This window comes from Adiantum capillus-veneris, chromosome 25, assembly GCF_014529385.1.
Source record: "Adiantum capillus-veneris isolate H3 chromosome 25, ASM1452938v2, whole genome shotgun sequence".
Lineage (NCBI taxonomy): Eukaryota > Viridiplantae > Streptophyta > Polypodiopsida > Polypodiales > Pteridaceae > Adiantum > Adiantum capillus-veneris.
Window position 1 is genome coordinate 79,665,626 of NC_140955.1, and position 24,078 is coordinate 79,689,703.

Consider the following 24,078-nt stretch of genomic DNA (forward strand, 5'->3'; position numbering starts at 1 on the left):
CCATATCTTCTGGTTTTATCCCCTTGAGCTTTATAGGTTTTATCTGCTTCTTTTGTACCAACACGTGCCAAATCTGCTTCGTCCACAATGGGAAATTGGTTCCATCCAGCTTCTTGATATTGTAAAGAGCAGTGTCCTGTGATCCAGCCATAGCTACGGTTCACAGTAGTTTACTTTGCTGGGAAAAATTCGGCAGTGTTCCCCCTGTAAACTGACCTCTGAACCAATATCAACGTGTCAAATGAACCAAGAAAGCTTCAGATTCTGCATAAATTTCGGCAGAGTCTCCTTTGTAAAATGGCTCTGGTGTACTAAAAAACAGACCAAAAATAGCTCAAAAAACACTGTCTCTCTGACACTGTAAGCTGCGGGTAAACCTGTCCTGCACCTGTACTGTCTCTTACTGTCCTGTCACTGTCCTATAAGCATAGACTGCGACAATGCCTCAACGGCAGTAAAGCAAAGATGCAATCCCAACTGTCTAACTCACAGTCAATACATCCTAGCTGCCTATCTTAGGGTGCTCGAGGGATCGCTCCAAGACCTGTATCACCGAAAGGATCTCAACATTCGAGAATCCCCCAGCGCAATAAAACCATAGTAACAAGGAATGGCCGTTTTCAGGTCTCCGTTCCCCGTTCCCATTCTAAGTTCCTGTTCCGAATCCCTGTTCCGTGTTTCAAACGTGAGTACTCGTAACAGGGAATGGCATTTTGTGGCAGTTTCCGTTCCGCGTTCCCCGTTCCGGTTTCCCGTTCCTGGTAACTGTGAATAAAACCTCACTCAACCCTCAACAAAGGCTGCAGTAAATCTGACAGTACATAGACTTCCCACAAAGTCATACATCCACAAATTTCCCACTGTATGCTGTTGTTTGCTGCGGCGGTTGTTTGTTGCGTGACTCACAACCAGCAAACCCTCAACAGACATACATCATCTCTGACAATACATCCCATGTGGAAGTACCTGCAATGTCAGGATGAAATCTGGAATATCAAGCAGCAAACACAAGCTACCTGATGAACTAGTGGATGTCGCCTACAGTCTGTGTGTAGATGCGCCCTTGTTGTATGTGACACTCCTCCAAGAACTGTGAGCCGTCCTTCGATGTGTAGACAGCCACAAATCAACACTCTGAGAGTGTCGATATCCTCAACACCTGTAGTCGTAGGCCGAAAACCCCAAATTTGCAGAGTCAGATCTGCACCCGTCGAGACCACGTAGTCGAAAATGGCCTGCGCAGACCTTTGTCAAAGCTGAACGGTGGCCGAGATGACCTCATAATGAAATTCTGACAACACCGAGCCCTTTGGGCTCGCCCACGAGATTTGGGGCCGTGTCTTCGCCTGTCGAATTTCACTCCAATCTGAGTTGGTGACTAGCCTCCTGCAGTGCTGCCCCGAGCCTCGATCTGAGCTCTGATACCAGTTGAAGGAGTACGAGCGGAAGTGCGACGCGAGAGAGAGTGCGAGAAGAAGAGCACGACGATATGGTGAACTCGCTCTACTGTAATGTGTAGAGCATAGTGAGTTCTTATTAGGTTTTTACAAAAGAATATGTGTACATACCTGGCGGCCCGCCCACTTACCTGGGCGACCACATTGGGCTCTATACCCCAACATTAATGCGTGGTACAAACCTTACATCACAAGCTCTTGACCATTGTTAAGAGCCAAACGCATAGTACCCATTCCCTCAATAGTGCAAGCAAAATTATCACCAAGCTACACCTTGCTATAATTGCCTGTAGCATATGTAGCAAAACACTCCAAAGATAGAGTCACATGGAATGAAGCACCAAAATCCACTATCCACGATTGTGATAGGCCATCATTAGCACTGAGCAATGCATCAATGACATCTTTCTTCGAGATAAGCATGTCTTCTGCTGTAAGGTGCAGTAGATGTCACGATGACGTGGCAACTGCTAACCTTAGTTATTGGTTTCTTTCCAATGATTTTTGTTTTATTTTTGAGACCCTCTTGTTGAAGTTGCGAACGGTCGGACATTGTATGGCCAATGTGAACTGTAGTTTCACCCGCAGATGGGAAGTGGTCGGCATTGGAATTCGTACAGTAAGAGGATGTCTAGGCTCAGAGCAAGATCATACAGGTCTCCCCGTCGCACTTAGCAAGTTGGTGGATACTAGGAAGTGAACTCAATAAAGGCATAAAGTCTAGGTGGGATCACCAACAGAAAGTATCCGACAGTTGGGCCATATTGCACTTTTGGATGCGGTCCCAATGAGGATAGATGGTCAGAAGACCAGCGGGAGCCCGATGGAAGCATCTCCTAAAAATTAGGGAACTGTTGTTTTGGGCTGTGAAATGTGTTCGCGTCATTACCTCTGGGTTAGAAGACCAGCGGGAGCCCGATGGAAGCATCTCCTAAAAATTAGGGAACTGCTGTTTTGGGCTGTGAAATGTGTTCGCGTCATTACCTCCGGTATGACCAAGGGAACATTTTATTACTTTGCTGCAAAGTCAACTGATGCACCAGTTGAGAGATTTTTAAGCAAGAAGCCCAATGCGGGGAAATTGCATGTATGAGTGCCAAGTGGCACTTTTTGGTCAATTTACAAGTCTGGGAGAACAGAACCCGTAATTGACTTTTGGGAGCAGTTTTGGAGGCTGTTAACTTTGATTTTCAGCTATTTCTCTCCATTTTTGAGCTTCCCATGACTTTGCCTAGGTCTAAGGAGCTCATTTTCAGCATTGGAAGGCATCAAATGTGTGTTTACAGGGCTGTTTTGCTGCGTTTTCAGCGATACGCAGGTTTTGGCGGCCATGGAAATCTTCTCCTTTTTGCATCTATTTGTTCACAGATGCATTACAGGTCAAGGGCAGAAGAGAGGGCGCTCGATGTATGCTGGGGGGATGCTTCATTGAGAGCCTGTCCCAGGTTAAGAGCTATGTAGTGCTCCCTTTCCCTTTATGTACAATGTGGTGCTAGGAGTGATGCCCTGCACACTACACATTGCTCTCTCTCTCTCCCCCCTAGGTGCAGTTATGTGATGCCCCACAAGAGGGCTCCTCATTTGACTGATGTACAGCTGTGTGGGTTCATGCTTTTGTGCTAAGGCAAGAGCCTCCTTGAGCAGGATTAGGGGTAGCTAGCTGCTACTCCAAAGCAGGCATTGGTGAGGGTCATAACCTCACCATACAGGTGCAAAATCAGCGCTGTGTATGCGCTGTAATTTTACTGTTTTTCAGCCATACCGACTCCAGAACCTTTGGGAATCGTGCCCCACTGGCAGAGGACAGTTAGGGGACTGTTTGGGGCTGAAAACAGGGCAAAAACCAGTAAATACAGCGTGCTGAATTTACTGTTTTTGGGCAGGAATCAGAGGGTATACGCCAGTAGAAGCGAGTTCTAGCAGGGGAATTGGTTTCGCGCAAGTTTAGGGGTTCTTATGTTACCGAAATTTGGCCAAACAGGCGGTATCTAGTGGGATACAGTCAAAGGATTCCCAGGACTCTTCTTTGTACTTTACCCTCCTAAAGAATAAAGAAATACCGAAAGGGGCACCGATTTTGGGGCCTACAGGTTGTCGACGTCTGCTCAGAGCATTTTAGCTTCCGAGCCGTGTGTGTGATCAAGTGTTAATTCCCGTTACAGGTCTCCTTTGCAAAGTGCTCTGTGTGTGTGTGTCTAAAGTAAAGAATTTCGGATGAAAGCCAACGCCTACTGTCCCCACGGGCGGGTTTCATGGTTCCGTTGCTGGGACATCAATCACTTTTTGTTTTAAGAGTGAGCTTGGATTGTCTTTGGGATAAAGACAGAGTGCAGGAACGCGGGGATTACACTTTGGCCGACAAGGGGAAGGGAATTATGGAAGAGGGTTCCTCTTCACAGGACAGGAGGGTTCCTCTTCACAGGACAGACAGGAAATTCCGCATGTACGCCCTGCTAAAAAGTGGTCAAATTAGGGCTGATTTTCTACTACGTTTTTAGGATTTTCAAGTATAAACCTAGATGAGATAGGGAGAGGTCTCACGGTGGTAGATTGGCCTCTAGATCTCCTGCGGGAGTGATGTGGGTCTGCCAGGTGACACGCTGCTTACCGATTCTCTGAGGCGATTGCTTGGATTCTATGACGCATTGGTAAATCATCTTGAAATTTGAGCTTGCTTGGTTGTGGGTGGTACGTCAGTGTTGTGGAATTATGCTCGTTTGCAGAAACAAGAGCCTTTTGCAACACGTAAAAGTTAAGGGACAGGTTGCAAGATGCTATGTGGTGAAGTTCAAGACCTATCTGCCTATGGATGCGAAGTGGATGGAAGAGCATGAACTGTCAGAGTCACCAAATGTATTGTAGCTTTACCTTGAGGCCTTTGGGTTACAACCTACGTATGCCCCAACCCAATGTCTGCAAAGGAGGGGTAATGATAGAGCTAGCACATCAAATGTACTCATGGATTCAGTGCAACAGCAGTGTACAATTTGACAAAAGTATGCAGGCCTCATTAAGTCATTTGTACACATGTTTTGACAGTCTTTCTTGGGGATACATGCGATGAGAAAAGAGTGCTAACAACACAAGATCATCAGAGGCATGTATTTATGGTATGCAATCGACGACGTTTGCGATTTCAAGAGGGGGGTATGTCACGAGGACGTGGCAATTGCTAACCTTAGTTATTGGTTTCTTTCCAATGATTTTTGTTTTATTTTTGAGACCCTCTTTTTGAAGTTGCAAACGGTCGGACATTGTATGGCCAATGTGAGCTGTAGTTTCACCCGCAGATGGGAAGTGGTCGGCACTGGAATTCGTACAGTAAGAGGATGTCTAGGCTCAGAGCAAGATCATACAGGTCCCCCCGTCGCACTTAGCAAGTTGGTGGATATTAGGAAGTGAACTCAATAAAGGCATAAAGTCAAGGTGGGATCACCAACAGAAAGTATCCGACAGTTGGGCCATATTGCACTTTTGGATGCGGTCCCAATGAGGATAGATGGTCAGGAGACCAGCGGGAGCCCGACGGAAGTATCTCCTAAAAATTAGGGAACTGCTGTTTTGGGCCGTGAAATGTGTTCGCGTCATTACCTTCTGTATGACCAAGGGAACATTTTATTACTTTGCTGCAAAGTCAACTGATGTATCAGTTGAGAGATTTTTAAGCAAGAAGCCCAATGCGGGGAAATTGCATGTATGAGTGCCAAGTGGCACTTTTTGGTCAATTTACAAGTCTGGGAGAATAGAACCCGTAATTGACTTTTGGGAGCAGTTTTGGAGGCTGTTAACTTTGATTTTCAGCCATTTCTCTCCATTTTTGAGCTTCTCATGACTTTGCCTAGGTCTAAGGAGCTCATTTTCAGCATTGGAAGGCATCAAATGCGTGTTTACAGGGCTGTTTTGCTGCGTTTTCAGCGATATGCAGGTTTTGGCAGCCATGGAAATCTTCTCCTTTTTGCATCTATTTGTTCACAGATGCATTACAGGTCAAGGGCAGAAGAGAGGGCGCTCGATTTATACTGGGGGGATGCTTCATTGAGAGCTTGTGGAGTGCTCCCTTTCTCTCTCATGTACAGTGTGGTGCTAGGAGTGATGCCCTGCACACTACACATTGCTCTCTCTCCCCTACGTGCAGTTATGTGATGCCCCACAAGAGGGCTCCTCATTTGACTGATGTACAGTTGTGTGGGTTCATGCTTTTGTGCTGAGGCAAGAGCCTCCTTGAGCAGGAACAGGGGTAGCTAGCTGCTACTCCAAAGCAGGCACTGGTGAGGGTCATAACCTCACCATACAGGTGCAAAATCAGCGCTGTGTATGCGCTGTAATTTTACTGTTTTTCAGCCATACAGACGCCAGAACCTTTGGGAATCGTGCCCCACTGACAGAGGACAGTCAGGGGACTGTTTGGGGCTGAAAACAGGGCAAAAACCAGTAAATACAGCGTGCTGAATTTACTGTTTTTGGGCAGGAATCAAAGGGTATATGCCAGTAAAAGTGAGTTCGAGTAGGGGAATTGGTTTCGCGCAAGTTTAGGGGTTGTTATGTTACCGAAATTTGGCCAAACAGGCGGTATCTAGTGGGATACAGTCAAAGGATTCCCAGGACTCTTCTTTGTACTTTATGCTCCTAAAGAATAAAGAAATACCGAAAGGGGTGCCGATTTTGGGGCCTACAGGTTGTCGGCGTCTGCTCGGAGCATTTTAGCTTCCGAGCCGTGTGTGTGATCAAGTGTTAATTCCCGTTATAGGTCTCCTTTGCAAAGTGCTCTGTGTGTGTCTCTAAAGTAAAGAATTTCGGGTGAAAGCCAACGCCTACCGCCCCCACGGGCCGGTTTCAGCAAAAGTGAATGTTGAACTTCGCTCAAGATGAGTGCTCCGAACTGTGCTCAAGGGTTCCTTTTACTTCGGGAAGGGAGAGCCTTCGGTCCTTTAATGAGAGAGTGCAAGTGATCACAAACAAAGTGAATAGACTCTGTGCGTGAAGGTGCTGAGACTGGGAGATAGAGAGAGAAGAGAATACGACACCGGGAAGTTGTCAAACCCTCCTCCAAGGGCCCCACTCTCGATGGCGAGAGTGGTCTACTATTGATTGCACAATCTGGTACAATGGCTGAAGCAATGAGTCTAAATGCTTGCTATGTGGAGGTCGACGGTGTGGACGACGAGGACGAGTCTAAAGCTGAAAATTGAGTGCACACTGACTTGCTACTGTTGCAAAAACGCTAATGCTGTTGACAAAAAACGCTGTTTTTGATGCGGTTTTGTCGCTGATTTTTGGTTGCAAAAAAGCTGTATTGTTGGCTGTCAATTTGCTATGGAATCGCTGCCTTGCTGTTGCCGAAAAACGCTGAGTAGGCTAGCTGAAAATGCTAGACAACAGGTCCAAAAAACACTGCCCTTGTTGAGTTTTGCAAGTGATGAAAACGCTGGCATAGTTGAGGGGAAAACGCCAGATCTTCTGTGCTGAAATCGTCAGGCTCCAAGGAATGAAAAACACTGGGCTTTAGGCTGAAAACGCTAGGGAAGTCTGGGTAAAAACGCCAGGTTCTAGGTTGGGGGAAGTCTTGCTTGAGAAGGTGCCTGTTGAGCAATGCTCCTGCTGCCTCTTCTACCAGAAAGTTCTAACTCTGGTTTGCTTATATATTATTTTAGCAAAATTACCCTACCTAGTTCCCAACAAAAGTCACTTAATAAATAAGTGAAAAATGTCAAAAATAGGGAAAATAGGTTCAATGCACTGGAAAATTCCCTTGATGGATTCTGATGGTAATGTTGATGATTATGCTGTGTGCAACCGGAGGATGTGCATCTAATCTAAGTGTATGGTCATGCAAGTGCCAGATCACTTCCTATTCTATTCTAGACTGACTTGACTGACTGAACCCTAGTCATGCTGTAGCTTGTCCACGGACACATAGGGTTGGATGTGTTATGTGACATTCCCTCTTTTTGAAAGTGAGGTACTGGTACTGAACTGTATGGCGTCGAGGGAGATTGCCAATAGCATCCGGAATCTTGGAAAGGACTCTTCGCCGGCCCACTTTGATGTGTGGATCGTGCGATACTTGAACTTCATAAAGGTCTGCAATGCTTGCTTCTTTGGGCCGCGCCGAAGGCGACAAAGTCTTCTGTAGCTCCTTCAATGCTTCAACCTTGTCTATGGATGTAGGTTCATCTTCTTCAAGAATGTCCAAGGTTGAAAATTCCTGAAACCACTTCCAACACAAAAACATGAAAATACCTATTTCATGTAAGTGATTGGAAAAATCTCGTCTTCCTCAAAGACTGTGCATGCAATGTAAATCAACAAATAGGCGGAGTGCCAAACCGTTCACCACACACACGCAAACAATGAGATCGAATCTTGTCTTTCTGATCTAAATCAATCAACTGTGGCAATTCACAACGGAAATGCCCATGCTTGGTGCTCATACTTTCTTGTGCTCTTTCTACGACTGTGTCGTGCCAAGGAAGAGACATGGAATGTGCCAAACCGTTCACCACACACACACAAACAATAAGATCGAATCTTGTCTTTCTGATCTAAATTAATCAACTGTGGCAATTCACAACGGAATGCCCATGCTTGGTGCTCATACTTTCTTGTGCTCTTTCTACGACTGTGTCGTGCCAAGGAAGAGACATGGAATGTGACTTCCTTGAATGCATACTTTTCAACTTTTCATGAATAATCCGCATACATCCGTGCTCATTCATAAGTGAAACATGCTCAACGTACAATATGTCATGCCTAGGAAAAGGGATCACATAAAGACGCTGACTAAAATACAGGAAACGATCACGAATGAAACCCTTAAACAATGCGTGCTGACGAATCGCTCGAACACATAGTACTTCCTGTGAGGGTTCTTTGGACCTAGGCTCAAGAGCCAAGATCGGTTCGTCATGTTTGATCGAATTTGCTTTTTTTGGGGGGAGGGGGGGGGGGTTGCTGTGGACCTCGAGTCGAAAGCCAAGATCGATTCTTTGTGATCGATCGAATCTGCAACGAGGTTAGCTTCGCTATAAAAAGCATCAACTAAACCATCATCCTTGTGAACAATCACGTGTTGATCATACAAATCATCATGCTCGTGAGAAATCACATCGTGATCATCATGCTTGTCATTGTCATTCAAATCATCATGCTTATCATTATCAGGCATCTCATCATGCTTATCATCATGCAAATCTTGTGTGTCATGCTTTGGAGAAGAAGAGATTGAGAGAGTCTCCTTTTCTCGAATCTCTTGCATCTATGTCTGCACTTGAGAAAAGATTCACAACATCTCTTTCATGTATCGATCGTTCATTGCTTTTCTTGCTTTGTTCGCGCGATCAAATTTTGCTTCTCTTTCGTCGCGTTCACGTGCTATGACTGCCATTCTTTCTTCGTACTTACGATCAATTTTTGCTTTTCTTGCTTCGCGTTCTAACTTCCTTGCTTCGTGTTCTACCTTGTTGTCCATAAACATCTGCTCCAACTCCTGCATAGGATCTGGTGCAATCCTTGGCTTAGATGGAGAAGGGGGAGGGTCAGAAAAACCTGCTGGTGGGGAAAATTCTTCTTCGCCTCTCTCATGCTCATCACCTTCATGCAAAGTATCCGTTCTGCTGCATGTGATGACCATCCACTCAAGTCGTGGGTTCTTAAGTTCACGAGGAACTTGGGTTCTCGAGGGTCTTGAGGTTCTTGGGGGTCTTAAGGTTCTTAGGTTCTGGAGGTTCTTGGGGGTCTTGAGTTCTTGCGGTTCTTCTTTCGCTTGCAATCTGTGTTAGAGAAGGACGACGAGGACGAGTCTAAAGCTGAAAACTGAGTGCTTGAACACTGACTTGCTACTGTTGCAAAAACGCTAATGCTGTTGACAGAAAACACTGTTTTTGATGCGGTTTTGTCGCTGATTTTCTGCTTCAAAAAACGCTGTTTTGCTGGCTGTCAATCTGCTGTGGAATCGCTGCCTTGCTGCTGCTGAAAAACGCTGAGTAGGCTGGCTGAAAACGCTAGACAGCAGGTCCAAAAAACGCTGCCCCTGCTGAGTCTTGCAAGTGATGAAAACGCTGGCCTAGTTGAGGGGCAAACGCTAGATCTTTAGTGCTGAAATTGCCACTCTCCAAGGAATGAAAAACGCTAGGGAAGTCTGGGTAAAAACGCCAGGTTCTAGGTTGGGGGAAGTCTTGCTTGAGAAGGTGCCTGTTGAGCAATGCTCCTGCTGCCTCTTCTGCCAGAGAGTGCTCACTCTGATTTTTGCTTATATGTTATTTTAGCAAAATTTTCCTACCTAGTTCCCAACAAAAGTCACTTAATAAATAAGTGAAAAATGTCAAAAATTGGGAAAATAGGTTCAATGCACTGGAAAATTCCCTTGATGGATTTTGATGGTAATGTTGATGATTATGCTGTGTGCAACCGGAGGATATGCATCGAATCTAAGTGTCTGGTCATGACGGTATGCGAACAGACTCACAAAAGTGCTAGATCACTTGCTATTCTAGACTGACTTGATTGACTGAACCCTGGTCATTCTGTAGCTTGTCCACGGACACATAGAATTGGATGTGTCACGTGACATCCGCATTAGCTATCACCAAATCTGAGGGGCATGAAGCCGCAATGTAATGAATTGTTGACGTGTCGACCTAATGAAGAACGGAGCTACCGATCGAGGGGCCTAAACCCTAGAAGAAGCAAAAGCAATAGAAGAAGCTGCAACAGATTTCCGGAAATTTCGTTGACTGCTGGCGTGGCATAACTGTACGGATTTTTGCTTTTCACGTTGGCATTGCTGACGTGGCAGAACTATACCGATTTTCGCTTTTTACGTTGGCAGTGCTGACCTGGTAGGACTGTACGGATTTCAATGATTTACGTTGGCAGTGCTGACTTGGCAGGATTGTACAGATTTCAGTGATTTACATTGGGATTGCTTTTGGATCAGAAGCTTTTGAGTTTTGAAGGCTTTTCATTGTAATTGCTTTTCAGGCCAAGGGCCTTTAAATATGAGGTTAGGGCTCATTCTCTGGTATGCTTCCTGGAGAAGGTGTAGAGTTTGGAGTATCGGCTTGTACTGTGTTGATGCAATATAAAGAAATATTGAAAGGGGCGCCAACGTTTGGGGCCAATACTCTCTGGGGTGGATTTTCGCCACTCCGTGCGTGTGTTGTCTCTCTCTCTCTCTTTGTCAGTTCAGTTGTTATTGAAGTGCTAATAGTTGTTCAATCTGTTCTTTTCAATTGGCACGTGGTGCCCGTCCTGTGACAGTGGTATCAGAGCATCAGGCGTGTGCTTTTCTGAAAGTGTACCGGTCCCACCAAAGAGCAGACAGAGCAAGATCGCAGTTTCAAAGTTCATTGGAAATTTGAGGTTCGTGCTCCGACCCTGGACCTATTAGTCACTCCCACCCTTACTTCATCGTGCATCCGGCGCGCTCCCGTCTTCACCGCTCATGTCTTACAGGGCATAAGCCATAAAGATCACTTACAAGAGAAGGATCCAAGATTTGTTTCGAGCTGCTGTTTTTTTTCAGAGAGAGTACCATGCAGATGTTGATAGCTACCAAGCAGAACACTCCAAGGACTTGGCAAGCTTTCAAGAAAATTTTTGTCGGACATCTTCCTTCGGAGTGCAACTTCTGGCAGAGTGGGGTATGTTGAAATGCTTGCCATCGAAATCCTAGCAGATTATATCTTGATATTTCTCGACATCTCTCAGTAGATGTCTCTTCTCGAGGTGATAACCTTGGAGGTTCGGTGCCATTGCTATCTTTGGACTACCGTTGCCAGAGCAACATTGCCTGTCCAAGAGCTGATGGACCATGCTGTGCTCGGCTACGACCTTATGGAAGGAATCTAACCCTAATTTTTGGTGCAGGTTTCAGGATGGAAAGTCAATCGACTTTTCGAGCTCGACTGATGTCGAGATTTCTTTTTAAGTTTGAGATCTGTTTGAGAACTTGTTTGGTGATCCTGTTTGAAATGGATGGTATCTGTTTTGAACTTGTTTTGGTGCCGATTTGAAATGTTTGACTCTGGTTTTAATACTGGTTTCATTGATTGATGATTTTACTCCCGGGTGGAGAAGTGAGAAATACTGTTTTGGTATTGTTTGAAGCTCGAAACGACGCAAGCCGATGCCTGGGGAGCGTTTCGTTGTACAGTTCTCTGAGCTCATGGCCCGAACCTTTTTAGGTTATTTGCGGGGCGAGTGACGAGGTAGTCGTTGAGTAGCTTCATATTGGTTTGTGTTGGGGGAGTGCTCAGCGGTGCTCTTTGTTGTGTCTTGTAACATGCATATGTAAGCATTTGTGTTGCATTGTGATGTGCCAATTATTGAATATTCCTAATTGGATGAGATTGCCTGGGTATGTAATTTTAGTGCATCAAGACACCCGTGGAAGATCAGTACGATCTGGGTGTGATGGCTAATTTTATTGTTTGTTGTGTCTTGTAACATGCATATGTAAGCATTTGTGTTGCATTGTGATGTGCCAATTACTGAATATTCCTAATTGGATGAGAGGGTATGTAATTTTAGTGCATCAAGACACCCGTGGAAGATCAGTACGATCTGGGTGTGATGGCTAATTTTACTACGTCGGAATATCAAGAGTTCCGATCTTGACAAAAGGAGAAGCTAATTCCTTGATCAAAAGAGCTGAAAGGAGAAGCTAACTCCTTCATCAAAAGAACTGAAAGGAGAAGCTAAGTCCTTAACGAAAAGAGCAAACTGAATGTCCCTCAGAATGACCCTTGGATTTTTTTTTTGAGCTAACTTGAGTTGTTTTGTAGATATGCTGTAATCGCGGACGATTACTCTCTTTCAAGAAGGGGAGATGTAACAAACTGCTGACGTGTCGACCTAATGAAGAACTGAGCTACCGGCCGAGGGGCGTAAACCCTCGAAGAAGCAAAATTAATAGAAGAAGCATCAACAGATTTTCGAAAATTCTTATGACTGCTGATGTGGCAGAACTGTACGAGTTTTCGCTTTTTATGCTGGCAGTGCTAACGTGGCAGAACTGTACTGAGTTTCGCTTTTTACGATGACAGTGCTGACGTGGCAAGATTGTACGGATTTTCGTTGGCAGCTTTTTGGCATTGCTTTTGGATCAGAAGCTTTTGAGTTTTGAAGGCTTTTCACTGTAACTGCCAAGGGTCTTTAAATATGAGGTTAGGTCTCATTCTCTGGCATGCTTCCTGGAGAAGGTGCAGAGTCTAGAGTACCGACATGTACTATGTTGATGCAATATAAAGAAATACCGAAAGGGGTGCCAAGGTTTTGGGCAATACTCTCTGGGGTGGAATTCCGCCACTTTGTGTCGCGTGTCATCTCTCTCTCTCTCTCTCTCTCTCTCTCTCTCTCTCTCAGTTCAGTTGTTATTGAAGTGCTAAAAGTCTGTTCAGTCTGTGCTCTTCTATTGGCACGTGGTGCCCGTCCTGTGACACGCAACCAAGATTTCCTCAACGTCTGACAATTCCTCAATGACCACACTAGAGGATACATTCTCATTCTCAGCATCCTTGGAGGAATCACCTGCTGATTTTTGCCCTTTCTTCTCATCTTTCTTCTTCTTATCTTGCGTTTCCTTCTTCCTTTCCTGCTCTTTCTTGAAATACTTGCAATCGGGTTTCTTGTGACCCTTTCTGCCGCATTGATAACAAGTGACATCTTATCCTTTGTCTTGCTCTTACTTCTATTTTGAGTCCTGTTGCCCACATCACGCTTTTGATTTCTACCTCTTGCAGTGTAGACAGAACTGCCACCTTCCCCACTAGGCTTGTCTCTAATCTCTTCATTGAGAATATACCCTCTCACACCGTCAGACGTGAGGGTGGGACTGTTGCTCAAGGAGACAACCAATTTTTCCCAAGTATCTGGCAATGTCATAAGCAAGAAAAATAGCTTTCAGCTTATCATCGAACTGTTGAAGCTCACTGTCGTGCAACTGACTCAACACACCTGTAAAAGCACTCAAATGCTTAGAAGCTGACTTCGAGTCATCAAGCTGCATATTCACCAGCTTTCACATCAAATGCACTTGGTTCACAGGCGTGGTGTTTCCATAATTGGACTTTAGCTTTTGCCATATTGCATAAGCAGAGTCCAAACGCTTGATGTCCGTCAAAATGTCATCATTGATAGCCATTTTGATGTAGGCCATAGCCTTCTTATTTAACCTGGCCCACTCTTCGTCGTCAGACAAACCTGGTGGCTTATTTTGTTCCAGTGCATCTTCACAATCCTTTAAGAAAAGGATACCTTGCATGCGTGCTTGCCAAAGATCGAAGACTCGACCATTGAAGAGGTGTGAGACGGGGGGAGCTCTGCTGTGGGAGTGGCTCTTGCGGCTGTCCCGTGTCTGCTCCGAAGAAGTCTGTAATCCGTCTTTGAGACTGGTTAGCCTCGCCATTCATCAGGCTCTCTCTGTGTCTGCGCAGCTCGAGCAAGAACAAACCCAGGCATCTTTGATCTTCGTATCCCATTACTCTTGAGAGTGGTCCAAAACCCTCTCTGAACAAGCAATGGAAGCGGCCTCGTATCTCGTAGTAGACGGGGTAGCGGCATGTGTAATGCATCTCTGTCTCAGGTTCCATGTCACACAAGGGGCATGTCCTGACCTCTGTTGGTACTCCGCTGTATCTCCCAGTTTCAATCCGCAGCTGGTGAGACGATGTGCGTAATTGGCCAATAGCACACCGTATCCCATGAGACAGGTGGGTATCCATGTATCTGGGTCTCATCACAAAACCATCTTCCGTAAGCTGGAGAAGGTGGTCTCTGTAGAAAGCCATGTTCGTGCCCAGTTCTTGTGCTGGTTGTATCCATGTCCTCCTGGTGTCTAGCTGGGTCAGGTCTTGGCGGATGAGCTTGATGATCTCTGACTGTGTAAGAATGAGAGATGGTGCATCCAATGAGTACTGGAATGGTGGCAGCCTGTCTATGCTGAACCCATGTGCCTGAAACCATGATGTCATCTCCCCATACCAGCATGTTGTATCTCCTTGTATGGCTAACTGTCGAGAGGACTCAAGTGCTATGCGAGCATATCTGTCTCTGGGAAGTTCCCATGTGCCGTTTATGAAGGAGACTGATCTGGTGAGCGCCTCTACCACTAGTGGGGGGGCCGCCAGCTCTGCTCGGATAATGGCCCGTGGTACTGATGCCTTGGCTCTAATGAGCCGCGAGATCATAGAGACGAGAGGTTTCTCCATGTTCCCCCATCCGTTTGTGCGACCCGGCCTCTTGTGGTGATCCAATGAAGGTCCCCATATCTCAGCCCCATAGAGCAATGGTGAGGCCACCAAGGTGTCAAAAAGCCAGAGCTTCGTCCGGGGTTCTTGAAACTGAACCTGCGAACACATCCTCTCTAATCTACGCAATGTTGCGTGGGCTCTAGTCAATCTGGTATCTGCTGCTCTTCTGAGTGAGAATGTGGGTCCAATAAAAATCACTCCAAGGTAAGTGTAAGCGTCTGTGTACTCCATAGTCTCCTGGCCGTATGTGAATGTAGGTGCTGATCTCCTGATCCACTGTGGAGTGGTATTAAACACCATAACCTTGGTTTTACCAAGGTTGACAGACAAACCATTTTCGTGGGCAAACGTATGCAAAGCATCCAATGGGCGTTGCATTCCCTCTGGGGATTCGGAGATCAACACAATATCGTCCGCATATAACAAAAGTGGAATCCATGTCCCTGCCAACTGTGCACCTTTATCCCCGTCCGTGTCAATGTAGTCAGAAACCTCATCCACATACATACCGAAAAGAGTAGGAGAGAGCGGGCAACCCTGCTTCACCCCAATAGTGGAGTGAACCGGTATTGAGAGTCCCTCCGGGGTGCGTACATGCCCTACTAATGATTTGTATAATGCCATGATCCCCCAAATGAGCTCTGTGGGTACTCCCATTTCCTGTAATCTGCGCATCAATCTAGCTGTGGGTACTGTGTCAAAAGCTTTGCGGAAGTCCACAAAGCTACAGTAGATCCGTCTCCTATGAGATCTGCCTTCCTCGATGATGGCCCTGAGTGTCAAGATGTGGTCAAGAGTAGAGAAGCCTCTCCTGAACCCTGCCTGCCAGTTGCCCACAGTCCTTCCCTCTCTGCCCATCTACTCAGCTGTTGCATCAAGAATGGATGCATACAATCTTGCCAGTGTGTGCCCAATCATAATAGTGCGATAGTTCCCAGGCTCCATGGGGTCTCCTGATTTGAAGATAGGTACGATCGTAGATAGGCTCCAAGTGTCCGGTAGGCCCTCACACATGGCACGGTTAAACATAATTGCTAGAAGCTCTGCTAGTAAGTCTTTGGCATGCATGAAATGCTCAGCGACTAGGCCCTCATAATCATATGCTCTCCCAGTCTTCATCCTGTTAATAGCTTTTTTCACCATCTCAGCGGTGAAAAAGACACGTGTGTGGGCATGGATCAGGGGGGTTGGGGAGGGGCGGCTGTCCAGGTACTGTGTACAGAGATGATGCGTACTGACCCTAGGTCTCTGTGGAGGAAATAGCAGGGGGGGGGGGGGGGGACTGCTCATGAAAGAGCCGCCACGCCTCGCGCGAGTCCTGACTCAAGAATAGCTGATATAGATCCTGCTCGAGTCGAGCCAAAAAAGCCCTCTTCTTCTGTCGCACCAGGCGTCGGAAGTTCATCTGTGACTGTCTGTGAGTGATGTCCCCCAACAGCACCTCCCTCTGAAGTCTGACTCTAGTCTGGCGGCACTCCTCATCGTACCAGCTGTTCTGAGGCATGCTCCCAGATCGGCGGCTTTGCTCAGTTTGGGTGTGTGGGTATGCTTTTGCTGCTGCCTCATGTAATGTCCGTGTCAGTATAGTAGTTAGCTCCTCCAGAGGTCGCCCCGGGTCTTCAGTGCATAGGCGTCGGTAAATTCCGTCCATGTATACAGAGTCCGTCTCCCTTGTGAATGTGTAGCGAGTAGGGGCTGCTACTCGTGGCCTGCGTGTTACACTGAACTGGAAGGAGATGGTCATTGACACCAGAGCATGATCCACTGCCACCCCGACCGGTCTGGGCCCAACTGTGAGATCTTGGATACTAGAGATGAGGTTCGGTTGTGCCATGACATAGTCCACCGTGTTGGATCCATGTTTGTGTGGGAAGCATGTAAAACCTCCCGCAGCAGGAAATCTCTGTAGGCCGTTCAAGATGGCCAATCCATGTGCAGTGCCCATGTCTATTAGGTGTCGCCCATACTCAGTATATTGCATATCGTGTGGTCGTCTGGAAAGGCCCGTTTCTGCCACATCTATCTCTCTTAGCATTTCCTCTGAAGTATCATAAAACACTGCTTGGTGATGGGCAGTCCTAGCATTGAAGTCCCCGAGGATGATAATGTCACCGTCCCTAGAGAACTCCCATATGTCATCATCCAAAATAGAGAAAGGGGATTGTCCTCTGGGTGGTGCATAAACTGATGTACTCGGGGGGAAGTAACAAATAGCTAGATAGAGGTATCTGCCTGTCTCTGCTTTCAGTCTCACCCACATGTACCTAGCCTGCTCGTCCCTGCGGGTTGTATGTATCAGTGGCTGCAGATCCTCTCTAAATAACACTGCCACTCCTCTCGAGCCCCGCCCTCTGTGCTCTGAGCGTGTCTCCTGTCTGTAGGCTGTCTCCCACCTGTATCCACTGATGTGAGGCATGGATTGCCCAGGGGCCTGGTGTGTCTCAGAGTAGAAGATGATGTCTCTTCCAGTAAAGCTGTCCTCAAAAGCACCTACATCAAGACGCATAGATCCATTGCAGTTCCAGGCAGCTAATTTGAGTGTGGTCCCATAAGACTCGCACCGTCATGTGGAGCGTCACTCAAGTATTACCACTTTTCCGTCTCGGTAAAAAGTGATCTTGCCTTTTCCCCTTGCCGCTCTAATCTCCGGCATTACTTCTTGCATACGAGCGATCTGCGAGAGGGTGAGATCATCCCCGAGAAAGATGCGAGTCTCTTTAAGAGTTGGTCTTTTCTTCAAGAATGACTTCTTTGCCTCCATGGAGGGAAAACAGAGGATGAGTGCTCTTTCTTTTGAGGTTTCTCCACTGCCTCCATTTTTCTTTATGTTGCCCACTCTCCATGCCCTTGTGTGTGTCGGCTCGTGAATCCCCATCAAGGCTGTGAGTTCTTTTACTGCTTCGTCCACATTGCCTTTGTCTTTAAGACGGCAAATTCTCACATGTAAAGCGTGCACCCTTCTCCTCTGCTCCTCCTCTAGTGTCTGGTTAATGATGTTGTTTGGTGTGGACGTGGGCGTTATCTCCTTGTCTTTTCCTTTCTTGGCCACCTTGATCCATTTCTCGGCTTCGTCCGCCTTCTGTTGGGTTTTGGTAAGAACATCCACCCAAGCAGTCGTCATTTCTTTGTGCTGTTCTTCTCCCTCTTTGATGGCCCGTACTTGTTCCTTGATCGTGTTGATTTCTTCGATTACCAAGGGTTGCAGTTCGCCCTCTTCCAGTGTGTTTCTTGATCGGGCTTCGACGAGTTCTTTCTTGGGTGACGTGATCTCTTCCGCTTGGGTCGTCATTCGGTCTTCCAGCGTGCTTATTTTGCTCTCTTGGATCAGCACACGTCCTTCGAGTATGTTTATTGTGCCCCAGAGACTGCGGTTCATTTTGGTAATGGTCTCCGTCATTTCTTCTTTACATTTTTGAATGGCATTCTCTAGGGGGTCGGCTTTATCGTTCGTCTTCCTCATGCTCGATCGCCGTCCGCAAGGGGGTGAGGCCGTTGGGCGTGCGGGGGGGAGTCGGCCGCAAGGGAGTCGCTAGATGCACGGGTGCACCCACCCTAGCGGCGGTCTCGGCAAGTGGTGGAGCGCGCGGCGGTACGGCCGGGGGGAGATAGTGGTAGTTATAGATTGGAGAGTTAGAGAGAAGGGGTGGGGGGGGGGGGTGGGGGTGGGGGTGGGGGAGGGAGTATGGTAGAGAGAGTGAGAGAGAAGGTGGGGTGGGGGAGGGGGGGGGGGGGGAGTATGGTAGATAGAGTGGTGGGGAGGGGGGCGGGCATGCAAGAAAAAAAAAAAGAAAAAAAAAATAATTTCCTACGCGTAGAGGATATACATCCTACGCGTGAAAGAAAAAAAGGGGGGAGGGCAGGGACAATCTACGTGTAGGAGAGGGGGGTAGACATACTACGCGTAGGGAATGATGGCACATGCCACGCGTAGAGAATAGAGGCTAGGGCAGCGTGCAACGCGGGGGGGGGGGGGGGGGGGGGGGGGGGGGGGGGGGGGGGTGCTCAACAGGGTGCCACGGTGGTGCGGCGCGCGAGCAGGGCAGGGCAGAGGGCGCGCGAGTGTAGGTAGCGTGGGCGTGAGGGGAAGTGGGGACGCGAGTTGGACGGGGGTGCAGCGCGTGGACGGGGGTGTAACGCAGGGCGGCAGCGTGCAGACGTCAGGGCGCGGTAGAGCAGCAGAGCAAGGGGGGGAGGCGAGCGGGAGGTGTAGGGGGAGAGAGAGAGAGAGAGAGAGAGAGAGGAGAGGAGAGAGAGAGAGAGAGAGAGAGAGAGAGAGAGAGAGAGAGAGATGAATGAAATGAAATGTTATATTAACGTCTTCAGAAGGCCAGAATGACCTATGAGACCAGAAAGTTACAATGTGGTGGATCTGATACAAAGTCATAGTAACAAAAATGACAGAATAAAATGCTATGGATTCTTAAACAGCTAGGTGTGATCTAAGTAGCTAGGTTGGATAGCTAAATCACATATCACAAAAGATACAACGTCGTCGCTGGCAGATCTCATCAATCTCCTCCATGGTCAATAGCCTGACCGGGCGTCGTGCATGTCGGGCCAGAGTGATCCGAATCCTCTGATGCAGCCTCGATCGATGGTGTGAGGCGGCGAGCTCTCCTGTGGTAATAGCTCCTCTGGGTGTCCGGTGTCTACTCTAAAGAAGTGTGTGATCCGTCTCTAAGACTGGCTGGCCTCTCCTCTCATCAGGCCCTCTCTGAGTCTGCGCAGCTCGAGCAAAAATAGACCCAAGCATCTCTGATCCTCATACCGCATGACTCTAGAGAGTGGTCCGAAGCCATCTCTGAACAAGTAGTGGAAGCGGCGGCGTATCTCGTAGTAGACGGGGCAATGGCATGTGTAGTGCAACTTTGTCTCAGGCTCCATGTCACATAGGAGGCATGTCCTGGCCTTTGCTGTGTACTCTGCTGTATCTACTAGTCTCGATCCGCAACTGGTGTGAATATGTGTGTATTTGGCCAATAGCACATCGTATCCCATGAGACAAGTGGGTGTCCATGTATCTGGGTCTTGTCACAAAACCGTCCTCCGTAAGCTGGAGAACTTGCTCTCTGTAGAAAGCCATCTTCGTGCCCAGCTCCTGTGCTGGCTGTATTCATGTCCTCCTGGTGTCTAGCTGAGTCAGGTCCTGGCGGATGAGCTTGGTGATCTCGGAGTGTGTGAGTCAGAGAGGGTGCGGGTGCATCCAATGAGTACTGGAAGAGGGGCAATCTATCTATGCTGAAGCCATGCACCTGAAACCATGATGTCATCTCCCCATACCAGCATGATGTATCTCTATCTCCTTGCATGGCTAACTGTCGAGAGGACTCAAGTGCAAGGCGGACATATCTGTCTTTGGGAAGTTCCCAAATGCGGTGTATGAAGGAGACAGATCTGGTGAGCGCCTCAACCACTAGTGGGGGGGCAGCTAGCTCTGCTCGGACAATAGCACATGGTACTGAAGCCTTAGCTCTAATGAGCCGCGAGATCATAGAGACCAGAGGCTTCTCCATGTCCCCCCATCCATCAGTGCGGCCTGTCCTCCCGTGATGATTGAATGGAGGTCCCCAAATCTCAGCTCCATAAAGCAATGCAGAAGCCAATGGGGTGTCAAAGAGCCAGAGCTTCGTCCGAGGCTCGTGAAATTGAACTTGTGAACACATCCTCTCCAATCTACGCAATGCTGCATGGGCTCTGGTCAATCTAGTCTCTGCTGCTCTTCTCAATGAAAATGTTGGTCCACTAAAAATCACTCCAAGGTAGGTGTAAGCATCTGTATACTCCACTGGGCTCTTGGCCGTATGTGAATGCGGGTGCTGACCTCCTGATCCAGTGTGGGGTGGTATTAAATACCATGACCTTGGTTTTACCAAGGTTGAGAGAGAGAGAGAGAGAGAGAGAGAGAGAGAGAGAGAGAGAGAGAGAGAGAGAGAGAGAGAGAGAGAGAGAGAGAGAGAGTCTCCTAAACCAATCAACCTTGGCAATGAATAATTGATACAATGTACCATTGGGGGCAAAGGGTTACATATATACCCACCTCAGTATATTGCCCTACCTAGACTTTGACAAATAAGTGAAATAAATACCTAAAAGCCAAAATAAATAATGGGATCACATTGGGTGGTTCACTTGAGATACTATAACATAAATAGTGAGACCATGTTAATGAAGAAGCTACCATGGACACCCCAGCAACTGTACACTCCACTGGGCGGATTTGCTACCCTCAACTTTGTTCCTTAGAAGAATGCCATCTTGAGCATCGATTGCCTTTTAGAAAATTTGAACTGTAGACAACACTACGTCTAAGAATCCCCATTCGTGAACTGTGAACACATCACGTCCAAAATACTCCAAGATAATGAACTATGGAGCATATGCTGTCGATAATCCGACCAACAACAATGGATTGGTGCACTCATCCATATTGTTTTAGATACGTCTGATTGGCTCCTTGTCAGATGCATGTGCCTTAAACTCCTACCCAAGGTTCAAACACTGATAACTTGAACTCCAACGCAAGGTCAACGTAACCGCGAAACGTTTCAAGGCCGAAACGTTTCACCCTGAAACGCGGTGTTTCACCACGAAACGTTTCAGTCCAAAATGAGAGCACAGTGAAACGTGAGACCGAAACGTGCATTTAGCGACTTTGAAACTAAAACTATGGTAACTTGTTGTTAGTGAAACGGCTTGTGTTTCACTTGGTGAGCGAAACGTTTCAAGGCCCGAAACGTTTCACCTATCCTTACCTGCCGAAACGCGTTTCATGGTGACGCTGCGCAAGGTTCCAAATTAATTATAGGGCTAATATAACACAATGTGGGTATGTGTGTGGTACAAGATGAGCAGGGTGTACAATCCTCAAAAGAGCTAAACACAGAGACCCATCATCGGTCGTTGGCGGATCTCATCAACCTCCTCCATGGTAAGTAGTCTGACCGAGCGGCGTGCATGTTGGACCCGAATCCTCTGCTGCAGTCTCCGGCGATGTCATGTAGTCCTCCGCAATCATGGGCGTCTGGATCTCCCAAGCTCGGTCGCTCGATCGATCAACGTCCCTATGGTATAAGGAGAATGTGAGCTCTGTTGTGTTAGCTGCTGCTCTTGCTGCTCAATGTTCGCGCTAAAGAAGTCTGTGATCCGTCTCTGGCTGGCCTCTCCTCTCATCAGGCTCTCTCTGTGTCTGTGCAGCTCGAGCAAAAACAGTCCCATACATCTTTGATCCTTATACCCCATTACTCTAGAAAGTGGTCCAAAGCCCTCCCTGAACAGGCAGTGAAAGCAGCCTTGTATCTCATAGTAAACTGGGTAGTGGCATGCCACGACTGCGGAGGACTACACAGCATCGACAGAGTCTGCATCAGAGGATTCGAATCACTTTGGCCCGACATGCACGACGCCCGGCCAGACTACTGATCATGGAGGAGATTGATGAGATCCGCCAGTGACCGATGCTGGATCTCTTGTGATCTAGTTATCCCGGCTAGGCGCTTAGTTCACACCTAGCAGTTTAGGATTCCATAGTATTTTATTTTGTCATTTTGTCATCTTGTTACTCTGACTTTGTATCAGATCCACCACATTGTAACTTTCTGGTCTCATAGGTCACTTTGGCCTTTTAAAGACGTTAATATAACATTTCATCTCTCTCTCTCTCTCTCTCTCTCTGAACCAACCATCTGGGCAATGAATTAGTGATTTGCAATGGGGGCCTGGAGTGCTTATTTACTATAGCTTTGGGGGCCTTAAGTACCCCTCTCAGCAAATTGCCTACCCAAGACTTTGACAAATAAAAATACTAAATAGGTATTGGGATCACATTGGGCTATTCACACAAGATGCTATAACTTTAACAAGTCCATGGTTCGTGTGAATCCTTCAAAAATATATGTGATTTGCCAAACTGGAACGTTATTAAGTGAATGTTCATTGAAGAAAAAATTATTTGTATTACATCATGATCAACTGCCACTTGAATCATTTGAAGGTTATAGATTTATGGGCAGAAGCTATGTTGCTACCTTTGTCCTCTTAGAATTGACTGGCTAATATTAGCTTTCTCAGGCATTTTGTTGAGTCGCTAGAGAGGTGGATATTGATGTTCTGGCACACGATGCGTGCTTGTGTGTGTGTACATGTGTGTTTGAAGTTTTTGGACGCGATAGGTTTTTAGTAAATTTAGTCAGGAGCATAATGTTTGTGTGGTAAGCTGCATTTCAGGATACCCAAATTAGGAGACAAGGAGATGAACCTGCATGCATTTTATTGTCAGGTTACTGCCCGGGGTGGTCTTGAACAGGTATTATTCCAGAAGTGCCTGCTTTGACTTGATGAACAGCTTGGGTGCTCTGATCATATATTTATCGAATGCTTTCTCATTTTGTCATCAACTTTCCAAGTCCCTTGATTTTCTCAGGTCATTCGAGCAACACTGTGGGGAGAGTTATCTGAAGTATTAAATGTTTTGAAAAGTGTACACAACACATCTTTCGTTCTCCGAAAGCTGTATACAAGTTTGCTGTTTCATTATGAACAAGTTTATTATTTTAGAGTGGAGGGCCAGCTACGATTACCTCCTGGTATATTCTTTTTATCCCTGTACTTGTTCGTTTTTTAATTGGCTTTTCTTTCGGTCTCTGTAAAGCTAGACTTATTGGAAAGCAAGTTTTGCTTAGTTTGGATGGTTTTATACTCCTCTGTAGTGCCTTTACCTGCACCGAGTCCTGTTGAGCAAACAGTTGATGCATCTGTGTATGAGATACCGCCAGAATTGAAGGCTTCATTCAAGAAGAGGAAGCGGAAGCTGGATCCTTTGCAAGTTTTTGGAGGTTAAACCTATCATTATTCGTTAGTTTTAAGGTTTCATTTCACATGGTGGTACCAATTGTCTTTTCCTAATTATTGCAGTTGATCCAGCGGGATCTGTGGGTTCGGTTGCCACTGGAGCTATCAATGGCAAATTTGAAGAAGGCTACTTTGTCACTGTAGTCGTGGGCACAGAAAAGTTATCTGGTGTCTTATATCATGTGTCTGCTGATAATAAGGCTGAGCAATATGCAAGTGTTCCTAGCTTGATTGATAGCATTGGATCAGATGGGGCTGCATCAGGTATGGAGATACAGCTGTATGGCTGTAAGAAGAGAAAGGAGTACGTAAGAAAGATAAACCCAAATGCTCCAAAAAGAACACGGACTGCTTATAATATTTTCTTCAAAGAGCAGCGCGCAAGGTTGAAACAGCTATATCCAGATACTAAAGGACATGGCAAGAAGGTTATTGAAATGTGGAATAAACTTTCTGATAAAGAAAAAGCTGTAAGTTACCTGCCTTGCGCTGTTCTTCCGTGTCGTTTGTAATTCAATCTGATA

At 46.8% G+C, this 24,078-nt stretch overlaps 1 protein-coding gene across 2 annotated transcripts in view; it reads left to right on the forward strand.

The window, feature by feature from the left end:
- The window catches only part of LOC147425153 (uncharacterized), a 61,680-nt gene that overhangs the window by 35,769 nt on the left and 1,833 nt on the right, over positions 1-24,078 (forward strand). For both annotated transcript variants that reach the window (XM_086499812.1, XM_086499811.1), the window contains exons 2-5: positions 22,931-23,009; positions 23,127-23,289; positions 23,413-23,538; positions 23,618-24,024. In XM_086499812.1, coding sequence (XP_086355938.1) covers positions 22,931-23,009; positions 23,127-23,289; positions 23,413-23,538; positions 23,618-24,024 — 775 coding nt within the window. The remainder of the gene's footprint in view (positions 1-22,930; positions 23,010-23,126; positions 23,290-23,412; positions 23,539-23,617; positions 24,025-24,078) is intronic.